The 12,170-nt window shown below is 45.5% G+C and overlaps 1 protein-coding gene across 2 annotated transcripts in view; it reads right to left on the bottom strand.

Annotated features, from left to right (window-relative positions):
- DPYSL2 (dihydropyrimidinase like 2) overlaps positions 1-6,875 on the bottom strand; it is a 92,433-nt gene extending 85,558 nt beyond the window's left edge. For both annotated transcript variants that reach the window (XM_073324853.1, XM_073324854.1), the window contains exon 1: positions 6,522-6,875. In XM_073324853.1, coding sequence (XP_073180954.1) covers positions 6,522-6,860 — 339 coding nt within the window. In that variant the 5' untranslated portion in view covers positions 6,861-6,875. The remainder of the gene's footprint in view (positions 1-6,521) is intronic.
- Between the last annotated feature and the right edge of the window lie 5,295 nt (positions 6,876-12,170).

Genomic DNA, 12,170 nt, shown 5'->3' with positions numbered 1-12,170 from the left:
GTTTGCAAGACTGTTTCTGGAACCTCTTTTTCCTTGCATGTTAAATCCACTTTAGTCCCTCCGTGTTGATACGGTTTTAAAATAGAATTGCTTTCCCAGTCGGTGTTTATTAACTATTGTTATTCTTGGGCCCCATTCATGCCTCAGGGCCCCATTGTGTTACTTGGTGTACAAACACACAGTATGAGCCAGTCTACGCCCCAAAGAGCTAACAGTCTAAACAGATAAGAGAGAAAAAGGGAGTATTATTTACTCCCATTTTACAGATGGGGAACTCAAGCAACGAAAGATTAAGACAATTGCTTCTGGTCACCCAGGAAGTCTGAAGCAAAGCCACAAAGGGAGAAATAAACAACCTTCATCTTTATTTGGATTAGATTGAACAGAGAGATCACTCGTCTCAATCTAGTGCATTTATCATCCTTCCTACCTATGCTACATACCGGCCTGGCAGGTGCTATGTGTAAGTTATTTAGATTAATGCCCTGATTTTCGGAAGAGCCAAGCACCTCAGAGTCCCACTGTAGTCAATGGGACCCGCAGGTGCAAAGCGACTCTGAAAGCCAGGCCATGTACTTATGTATTTATTTCCTATCCCATTTCTGCTCCTTTACCCTGATCATCACCCCTTGATCCTTTCTCCTCCAGTCACTCCTAATTAAAATGCAAGCCCGATCGTATTTGAGTGACGCTAATTAGCTGTGTGACCTTGAGCAAGCCACTTCTGGACTCTGTGGCTCAGTTTTCCCACCTGTATAGTGGGGATAACAATACTGACCCTCCTTTGTTAAGCACTTTGAGATCAACAGATAAAAAGCTCTATGTATCAACTCTTCCCAAATCAGGAGTAAAGTAAGGTGACGTTTTTTTAGCCAAAAGGTTTAGGTGGAAAGTGCAGATTCAGCAACACCAAAACAGTTTGTGAATTTGGGTCAGTTTTGATAAACTGTGTAAAAAAAACCAAAACCCAATTTTGATTTGTTTGGTTTGAAACAACTTTTTGTTTTGAAATTTCCTTCAATTTTATATTTTAAACAAGTCAAAACCCTTTCAGATGGTTGAAATTGAAATAAAACCGTTTGTTTTAGGTCAAACAAAGCATTTAGTTTGACAAGAAAGGTTTTTGGTTTGAAATTTTCAATTGACTGAAAATTCTGAAGAATTTTGTTTTTGGCTCAATGTGAAACTATTCCCCCCCCCCCCCGTCATTATTTTGGAATTGCTCCATGAGCCAAAAAATACGTTATTCGCACGCTCTAATCAGGGGCCCACCAAAGCTGCTGAATTCACAGGTCCCAAAAGGTGGATGTGCCAAAATAAAGTGATGGTCTAATAACCCCTGCAGCTAGGATAGAAGTTTTGGATAACTAGACATCCGGACTGGAGCATCCAACTGTCCTTCGGTCAGCACTCAGTATGCCCGCTGACTTCAATGGGAATAAAAGGACTGCCAAGGTAGATCCTGAGTCTCCGCCTAATGACAGCTTCTTTCATAGAGTGCAAAGGGAAGAAGCCAAAAAGGGAGAAATAAATAACCTTCATCTTTATTTGGATTAGAAGCTGACCTCCATTAGTAGCAACATTTTCACCGTAATAGTGCTTTGCTTCATAAAGTGCTTGGATATCTTGGGACAAAGGGCAAACACTGATCACCTACAACTTCTCCCCCCTTCTGAGATAGGGAAGTATTATTATTCCCCTTTATAAAGGAGGAAACTGAAGCACAAAGCGGTCACATGGCCAAGCCAAGGAGGGGCAGCATGGTCCAAGTGAAAGGGGCTCTGGAGTGAGCATCAGGAGACCTCAGCTTTATTCCACCAGTGACTTTGGGCAAGTCACCTCACCTCTCTATTTCCCCTTGCACTCTTTGTCTGTCAGACTGTAAGCTCTTTGGGGCAGGGTGTGTCTCTTACAATGTGTTTAGACAGTGCCTAGCACAATGGGGCCCTAGTCTTGGTTGGGAACTCTAGGCATTACCATAATCATTATTATGACAAAAGAAGTTTAGAATTTGCCTCACAGGAAGACCAGAGTTGCAATGAAACCAGATTCAAACAGTTGTTAATTTTAATTAACCTTTCCAGTGTGTTAGCATAACCGAGAGCTTTGGTAACAATAAATGGAGCTGCCTGGTATTTTTAGATCTCTCTCTGAGCAGAAAAATCAAGTGAGCAGCACACACAAGATAATCTATATTTTTAATGGCAGTTACATTGTGTTCTAATTGTCTGCTGCCAGTTATTCCATACGACTAATGAATGACTGATAGAAAAACTACATTTTGTCTGAGAGTGACAGCGCGAGGTGTTGTGGGAGGCAGTGTGTTATAGCGGATAGAGACCTATACTAGCAGCCAAAGTACCAGACGTCAAAATCGGGACATCTGGTCACCCTACCTGGCACAATGGGGCCCTGATCTGACAGGACCTCTTGATGCTACTATAATACAAATAATAACTATATAACCACTTTTCTGTACGGAATCATCACACATTGTCAACATATTAGCAACCTCAAAACTTCAAATTGGCCTTTTGGGGGACAGATCTTTTATTCAAATGCCTGTTCTTTAAAGGACTGGAGCCAGTGGTGGAGAAATTCAAAATCCAACTGTGAAGTTAAATCAGAAGCCCTGATTTTTGATGGACGCAGACGACTGTACATAGGCCTGGGTTTAAAATGATCGTTAATAGTAACGATGCCGTGCATTTTATAGCACCTTCCATCTGAGGACCTCAAAGCGCTTGACATAGCAAGTTTAATAATTAAACACCTTAAATTTTAAAAAATTCTCAACGTTTTCTTTTTTCTTCATCTCATTTACTTTGCATGGGTTTTGCTTGCTTCTACTCCTTGCACTTCACTCCACTTGGGCAGTGAAATGAAATTCATGATTTCGCTCTTTGGGCTTCACCTTGCCGTCTTTATTCCAGCAAATCACTGGGACTTTTTACCTGAGTCGGGCTGCTGTTATTAGGATGGTACTTTGTAGAGGCCCCTACCAAGGTCGGGGCCCCATTGTGCTAGGTGTTGTACTAGCAGATGCTCAGACATATTGGAAACATCTACACCGCAGCAGGGGTGTGAATGGCAGCTTGTGTAGACCTATCTGAGCGAGCTGTACTCCCGCTAAAAATTAAAATGAGGACACCCTGGCCCAGGCTTCAGTGTGGGATGCACAAGCCTGCTGACCCGCCTGGGTACATACTTGTTCGTACAGCTGGCATTGGAGCCTTGTAGGGTGACCAGATGTCCCAGTTTTATAGGGACAGTCCCAATATTCAGGGCTTTTTCCTTACATAGGCGCCTATTGCCCCCCACCCCCTGTCCCAATTTTTCACGTCTGCCATCTGGTCACCCTCGAGCCTTGTACCACAGCATCCTCCCTGCTATTTTTCGCAAACTAACTCAAGCACAACAACATGGACAAATCCCACCCCTGGCTGCCATGTTGCCGTACCCAGAGCGTGAGTCATTCTCTGCCCAAAAGTTAACAAACTAAGAAGACAAAGAATGGGAGGGGAAACAGAAAAGTGAAGTAACTTCCCCAGGGCCATACAGCAAGTCAGTGGCAGAGCTTGGCACAGAACCCAGATCTCCCACAGTCTGCCCTGTTGATTGGGCTACACTGCCTCTAAAGACCTAACTGTGAAATGTTTTGTAAAGTATGATGGAAACTCTTCCTGATGTCTCTAGGGATCATTTTAAGCCAGGAAGCATGGAGCACCATGTCCATAAGATACTACTGCGTTAGATCCCTGTGGAATACCATAGACCACCAGCGAGACATAGAGAGATTTCATTATTCTGCAGAACTACACATGCCATTTAATGGAGGACAATTAAATTCCTTTTTCATCCTCTGGATAGTTAAGAGTACAGAAAAATACCAGATGTACTGGTCCTAGTTGCCTCGCTAACAATGTAGGCTGAGAATAAGGCAGGGTCATCGTACACACCGGAAGAAACGATGACTGTGCTTTAACATATTTTGAATCACATCTTTGGCTAATGTAACTGGGCAGAGCTCCACTAATTCCAACAGAGCCATCACCCACGTATACCACCTGGTGATATGGCCCTTGGATTTCTAGACCAGAGTACCAACCATCAAAAATAGATGGGTTCTTAAGAATATTGGTTGTGGCCATAATAATTCTCAAGTCTCCAAGCTAAAGCTAGTTGAGTGTTAGGACATCTAGGCTTTTGTTAGATAAACTACGTTTTTCATAACTTCGGGGACCCATGAATGAATTTATTATTGTTTTTAGGTTGCACATTATCATTATCTATACAGAAATGTAGAGAGGCTGTTCTTGGCTAGGTTAGACACGATTAGCAGTGTGCTAATAAAACTATGTTGTGCAACTGAGGTGTGAAAGTAAATAGCCAAATTCAGACCCCGGGTATTAAACGCAAAGCCAGTGGGCTTTTAGCCTTTTAACACAAGTCTGAATTTTGTCTTGTAGCTTGAAGTGCTTTCTTTCCCCTTTCTTATATAAATATATTGAGCCTGATCCTCAATAAGGAGCTACAGCCAGGTTATATCCGTTGAGGACCTAGCACTTCAATTCAATACAATACACAGATGCAGTCACCTGGGAAACCATAAATTCCTGCTAATGAGAATCAATCTCTCTTACTTCATTTGCCACAGAAGACTTCACACCACCATTAGAAAAAAAAAAACCCACCATATTGGTGCCAGCATTATGCTGGGACACAATTCAAAGATTCTAGTGGATCATGCCATTATTTTGTGCCGTCTTAATTAAAGGTAGAATGAAAATGTGACTATCAAACTGATAAAATGCTAGAGCTGTAGCTCACGAAAGCTCATGCTCAAACACATTGGTTAGTCTGTAAGGTGCCACAAGTACTCCTTTTCTTTTTGCGAATACAGACTAACACAGCTGCTGTTCTGAAACAGTTCATATTCTGTTACAATTCCTGATTTTTCCTCCAAATAATCCCATATTTACTGTTTTCGAGTATTATTTAAAAGAGATTCTTTTTTCCTCACCAGACAAAAACTGCACCTTTTTATTATTATTCAGAACACATGTCCAGTCCTCTACTAGTAGCATTGCAAAGCATCACGAGTTATGGTTTGTACGCAAGATGCCACATAAAATTAAGTCTTGAATCGCAAAACTTCCTTGAACCCTAAACCTGCAAACATTGATGCAGATGAGTAATTGTATTCCTGAGATTAATCTCACTTAGTTAACTGAACTACTTAATTGAATCAAGTCATTCACAGGCATCAATGTTGGCAAAATCAAGCCTTGGGTTTTTGCAGTAGCAGGTGGATATGGGGTCTGATTTTCAGAGGTGCTGAGTACCCAAAGTTCGCATTCGATTTATCAGTGCTGAAGGTCAAGCCCAAATGGACAATCTCACCCACTTTTTTTGCCTCGAATATACCATCCACACCATTGGTGAATCAGCATCTGGGTACCAGCTGTTCAGATGAATTCTTAAGAGACTGGAATTGTTTCATAAGCACCTTTGGGGTGTGGACATGGGGGAATACTTGGAAGAACTCTTTCCTACTTTGCTACTAGAAGTTTGTCAGATTCCTGATCGACTCTTCATTCACCTGGACTCTTCAAAGCTTGTGTTTGTCAGAGGAGAGCACAGAGTGACAATATTTCTTGGCTTAAATCTAAATAAAGCTTGTTTGAGTTGATTTCCTTTAATTTACCTGGGAACGAAAGTATATGTGATCAGCCAAAGCTATGGCCTTGAATTATTTTGTTGTTAAGGGACAAAGAGGTCCTTAATTATACATGGATTGACACATTAGCAGAGAACTGGGACGAAGGGTCAAGACCAGGATTTTCAAAGAAGTCTATGGGAGATAAAATTATTTAAATGGGATTTGAGTCCCTCTTTGACAATCCAAGCCCAGATTCCTTCAGTCCTATGCAAGATTTTACTCAGGCAAAATGCCCATTTCAGTCAACTGGCCAATCCCTAAAATTCTTCCTCAGCCAAAATTCCCACGAAGAGCATTGCCTGGGTAAAAAATCTGGGCAAGGCCCTCAGAATTGAGCCCCAGGGGAGTTTTACCTTCAGTAAATCGGCAGGGATTTGGCCATCAGATTTTGCTGCCCAGTCTTTTGCTGACAATTGCATTTTATCTTGTGGTGAGCTGCATTCATCAGATGGGTGGGGCGCTGTGCTAGAGGGGTGCTGTTCAGAAACAAAGTCAGCTTCCATCAGCAGATGGAAAGGAAAGTGTGTGTGTGCGCGGGGGGGGGGGAAGGGGGGGAACGGTCCTCTCCCTAATTCTGCCAATCTCCCCCTCCTGCAGAAGAATGCAGGGACATTTAAAGTCTGGCGATAAGAGGCTAGGACCAGCTGCTGCCTCGGTGAGCACTGAAACAGGCTGAATGCAATGAGGAGGCATGATGCTTAATGGAAGCCTGATCAGAGATCACCTCCCCCCCCCAGCTTAACTCGCGGGTGAGTTGCAGATCTCCCTCTCGGACACACCCGGAGCCATCCGCACCCACCTTGTCATTGAGGTTCTGCAGCGCCTCTTTGCCAGCAGCCGCCCTGATCTCCACCTTTCCCCCGAATTCAACAGGTGGCTCCCCTCCCTTCCTGCCCTGCCTGGAAGACAGGGAGTGGGCACCGGAGCCCAGGTGGGCCACGTCCCTCTGCTGGGCCACGATCCTGCTGGCTCCACGTCCCACCGAGAGCGAATCGAAATCGATGGTCTTGTTCTCCAGGGAGCCTTCCACCGGGCAGAACATGCCGCAGAATTTCTGCCGGGGTTTGGGGCTGCCTGAGCCCAGGTTCTTGAAGAAGGCTGGGACCTCCTCTTCCTCACCCTGCCTCCTCTCGGCCATGGCTCCGGGGGGGGGGGGCGAGGGGGTCTCCCTGTTCAAGAAAAACAACAACAAATAGGATCAAGATTTCCCACACACACACACCCCGAGAGAGAGAGCAACAGGGCTGCAAGATGTGGATTTCCTGCCCTCATAGAGGGGAGGCTGGCGAGCTCGCTCGGTGCATAGAGATGGAGATGCAATGCAAAGTTGAAGGCAAGGCTGCTGCAATCAGGAGAGAGGAGATTTCAAGTTCCCAGCCGCCCCAGATGATGAGGGGGGCGGGGGGGAAAAAAATCCCTCACTCTGCAGCAGAGATTGGGGCCTGATCCGGAAGTGATGTGGGGCTGGCGAATTGGCAAACAGAGCCGAGCTGGGCTGGAGCAACAAAAAAACCCCGGACCGTGTTGCTGTTACAAGTTGCTCTGAGCAGCGACCCTCCCCCCTGCTTGGGGGCGGGGAGCGGGTCGTGTTAGCTGCCAAGGATCTGCCCCCCCCTTGCCCTACCCCCTTGCAAATGAAGCGCGGCCTTAGCCTTTTGTTCCTCACTTTCTCCAAAGGCAGCAGCTGGAGGGTGAGCACCGCAGGGGAAGGGGGCGAAATGCTGAATCATATTGGGGGGGGGGGTCAGCGGTGACCCGGCTCATGCAGCGTCCCCTGGCGTGGGGGGAGGCGGGTGGAGACAGTCAGAGATGGGGAAGAGAAAGAGACAAGGAAATTTGCCCATTAATCAGGACTTACCTCCGGAATTAGTGACCTTGCAAGACAGGGAAACACCCAGCAGTGCCAGACCCCCACCCCAGATCTCACTCCTAAAAGGGGGGGTGGGGCAGAGGGGAGGCACTAAATGGCTGTTGAGATTTAATTTAAATTAAGGTTCAAGGCTAGAGAGCGAGCGCGATAAACCCTCCCCTCCCAGCTCCTCGCAGAGCCCCTGCGTTGGGAGCTTGGAGCGGGGTGGGAGACACCCCAGCCCCGCGGATCAGCTGCTCGCCCCGATGAAAGGGAGTCGCCCAGCCCTGCTCATCTTGGGGGGTTTGCCCAGCGCGGCTTTCCAGGCGCTGTCCCTTCAGCACCAGCCTGCCCTCTGCACGACTCAGAAGAGACGCGGCTGCTATTGTTAGGGGGAGAGGAAGGGGGGGGGATCAGCCACAGGCAGGTACGATGGGAGCTGGCAAGATGATCATGTCCATATTGCAATGCTTCCATCCATCCCTCCACCCTTTTATTATTTAAGGGCGTTGCATTAGCTGCTGGGTTACTGTCCACACATACACACACCCCTCTCCCTTGTAACACACTGAAGTCCTTGGCTCCCATGCCTAGCCTCCCAAGAGAAGGTGAACAGATTTAAAAAAAAAAAATCTTATTCCATCATTTTTCATATCTAAATGAACCGTTCAAAGGTCTAGAGAGAGAAAAAATGTTGCCCTGATAATTTCTCAATGATTGATTGCAGCCAACTGCACTGTGAGTCTGTGTACGTGGGGCGGGCGAGGGGAGGAGAGATATTTCTATCACAAAGGTAAGTGGTACAACACACAATAGGTTTAATGTAGCTGTACCCATCTGATACATGTCGTTAATAATGCTAATCTGTATTAAGGCTAAATCCACATTCAATATTGTTCTGAACCAAACTCAGTTGCTAAGCTATTCATTGCTATGCATTATTCATTAATATGCATCTATGTATATGCATACATTAAATGTTAATTTAGAGGCAACTGTGCCCAAAAGGGTAGCAGGCACCTTAGTGAGAAACACATTTTTTTAAAAAAAATCAATATATTGTCACTAATAAGGCAAAGTGCCCAAGTAACGCCAAGGTCAGATGCAAGAGAAGGCATAAAATAAATGCACAACCCATTTCTAAAAGACTCAACTAAAAAGGAAAGAAGTAAGCCTGGAGTGTTGCCCTGAAGGATGATGGCGATGTGCTCTGGTGACTAATGAGGGGGAGAACAGTCCAAAGACACAGGTCCTCAAGGGAATAAACCCGACTCCTCCTTTTCCTCCCAAGATTGTATCTGGGGATGGCCCTGGGCTGTAGCCAGGCCAATCTCAGGTGCCCTTATGGGACTCAGGGCAACATATGGTCTATCAGGTAAACTGAATCCTGTATTATTTAAGCTTTATAAATATTAATAGCCAAACCACTGCTGAATAGGCAGTCACTATCAGCCTCAGAGGGCACGGACAGAGCCTTCAGCCTGTTAAAATCGCGGAGCAGTTGTACTGACACATTCTGCAGTTGCTGCAACGTAAGTGATGCTTTTCAGGGATACCCCGAAATAAGGCTCATTTATCGCTCAACGCATCCCTGGAAGGCGCTTGGGTACCACAGTGATGGCCACCAAAGAAACATCTAAATAGACTGAAATTCCATAACCCAGCCTAGGGGGTCATGAAGGCATGGAGGACTGGGAAGAGACCTGGGTCTTGAAGAAAAGTTCCCAATTTCCCAGTGTTTCAGAGCTCATCAAGGCTACTCCTACACCCAAGGCCTCCACACTGTTCTCATGCTCAGAAATGGCCCCATTCTGCCTCACCACGGCAAATGCCAACAATGCATAGCGCAATCACAGATCAAGCAGCGTCCCACAGCCAGTTCCCCTTTTCCACAAGTAACGCCATCGTCTTTCCGCATCGGTATGACACTTCTGGGCACGTTCAGCGTGGACTTTAATTGCTGTGCTGTGTTTAGGTACCGTGGTAACTGGTGATTTATGAGAATTATGAGATGCTTACCAAGATTTGGAAAGGATGCAGAGCACTATCAAGTGTCTAACTTTCTGGTTTCACATGTATACTGAACCACAGAGGCAATAAAATTTAATCCTGCAGGATTCCATCCATACAAAAGAAATTACAGAACCCCTCTGAAGCAACCCGATTCTAGATCCATCCGTCTATGCTGTCAGGCCTGATCTAACCTCATGATCAAAAGGTTCCCTAAGTAACTAACAAAACAACGTGGAGACCTGTCTCAGATTCATCATGCACTCTTCTGTCATGGTCTGAAATCAGACTGGAAGATTACAAAACTCTAGCTACCCTCGAGTGGCCCAGCCATCACCTCTGTAACCTCTTTCCCCCACCAGCCTATAAACAAAGGTTGATCTGACCTCAACGTTTCTTGAGCAGCACTCTCCACACATCAGCTAGTCAGGCATAACCAATGCCTCCTTTATCAAGCACGGGGTATCAGAGCCCATTCAATAGAATAACTCCCCATGACTGGCTTTGGGGAGCTATGGGTGTGATCTTCAAAGGATCCTAACGGTGCTGGCATGACACTTCCTTTGAAAATCCAAGTCTATATGGTGCTATTCTTCAGTTTTGTTATTTCTGGGACCTTTGGCTTACAGTTTTGTCAATTTATGATCATTTTATTTATATTGGAAAATGGGGTGTAATTTTTTTGAGGTTTTGTTATGACCTGTAAAATCAACCAAGAGTCAGGCCTTTAAAAATGATCAGTTACAGTCACTTTATCCTCTGAAATTTATCTTCTTCGTTTTTGTAGGTTTGAATTGTAATTCTTTAGTAAACCTATGCAACTCCACAGTTTTATTGCTACTCCGTTAATTTCTTCCTTTATAAAAAGTGCACTCATCAACCTAAGTCTCTTTCACTGCAGATCAGAGAGCTATAAACATAAATGTCAGCAGATCAAATGCCGCTTGTCGGTTTGTTTTCATGTTTACACAACAGAAAACATGGAAAGTAGTGACGGAGCAAAGGCAGGGAGTCGGAGGACGTCTTGGTGAAGATGAAGACCAGTCATGGACCTCAGAGGTTTTGTCTGCATTTCACAGTTAAATCGACTGTGCTTAATTCAAGTTAGGCAGCTCAATGTAAGCCAACAGGCCTAAGCGCGTCTGAGCTTGGTATTCACACACATGCTTAGCACGTTTACTGTTTGCAGTGCTGTGGTTGATGTGTTGGTCCCAGCATATTACAGAGACAAGTTGGATGTGGTAGTACTTTTATTGGACCAATTTCTGTTGGTGGAAGATACAAGCTTTTGAGCGACACAAAGTCTTCTTCAGGTCTGAGGAAGAAAACAGAGTGTCTGAACTAAACACAAGTTGGGACAGATTGTGAAGCAGAAGACGTGGGAGGCAGTCACTTGAAATGAAGTGGGGAAATGGGGGTTATATAGTTAAGCACAAAGGGTTTGAAGTGGGCCATTAAGGGTGGTAGGCAATGTGGTGTGTCACAAATTGTTGTAATGAGCCATAGAATCATAGAATATCAGGGTTGGAAGGGACCCCTGAAGGTCATCTAGTCCAACCCCCTGCTCGAAGCAGGACCAATTCCCAGTTAAATCATCCCAGCCAGGGCTTTGTCAAGCCTGACCTTAAAAACCTCTAAGGAAGGAGATTCTACCACCTCCCTAGGCAACGCATTCCAGTGTTTCACCACCCTCTTAGTGAAAAAGTTTTTCCTAATATCCAATCTAAACCTCCCCCACTGCAACTTGAGACCATTACTCCTCGTTCTGTCATCTGCTACCATTGAGAACAGTCTAGAGCCATCCTCTTTGGAACCCCCTTTCAGGTAGTTGAAAGCAGCTATCAAATCCCCCCTCATTCTTCTCTTCTGCAGGCTAAACAATCCCAGCTCCCTCAGCCTCTCCTCATAACTCATGTGTTCCAGTCCCCTAATCATTTTTGTTGCCCTTCGCTGGACTCTCTCCAATTTATCCACATCCTTCTTGAAGTGTGGGGCCCAAAACTGGACACAGTACTCCAGATGAGGCCTCACCAATGTCGAATAGAGGGGAACGATCACGTCCCTCGATCTGCTCGCTATGCCCCTACTTATACATCCCAAAATGCCATTGGCCTTCTTGGCAACAAGGGCACACTGCTGACTCATATCCAGCTTCTCGTCCTCTGTCACCCCTAGGTCCTTTTCCGCAGAACTGCTGCCTAGCCATTCGGTCCCTAGTCTGTAGCTGTGCATTGGGTTCTTCCGTCCCAAGTGCAGGACCCTGCACTTATCCTTATTGAACCTCATCAGATGTCTTTTGGCCCAATCCTCCAATTTGTCTAGGTCTTTCTGTATCCTATCCCTCCCCTCCAGCGTATCTACCACTCCTCCCAGTTTAGTATCATCCGCAAATTTGCTGAGAGTGCAATCCACACCATCCTCCAGATCATTTATGAAGATATTGAATAAAACCGGCCCCAGGACCGACCCTTGGGGTACTCCACTTGATACCGGCTGCCAACTAGATATGGAGCCATTGATCACTACCCGTTGAGCCCGACAATCTAGCCAGCTTTCTACCCACCTTGTAGTGCATTCATCCAGCCCATA

The sequence above is a fragment of the Lepidochelys kempii genome, chromosome 26 (genome assembly GCF_965140265.1).
Source record: "Lepidochelys kempii isolate rLepKem1 chromosome 26, rLepKem1.hap2, whole genome shotgun sequence".
In the NCBI taxonomy this organism is placed as follows: Eukaryota; Metazoa; Chordata; order Testudines; family Cheloniidae; genus Lepidochelys; species Lepidochelys kempii.
The sequence above is the reverse complement of the archived record's forward strand: the minus strand, read 5'-3'. Positions and strand labels throughout refer to the sequence as shown.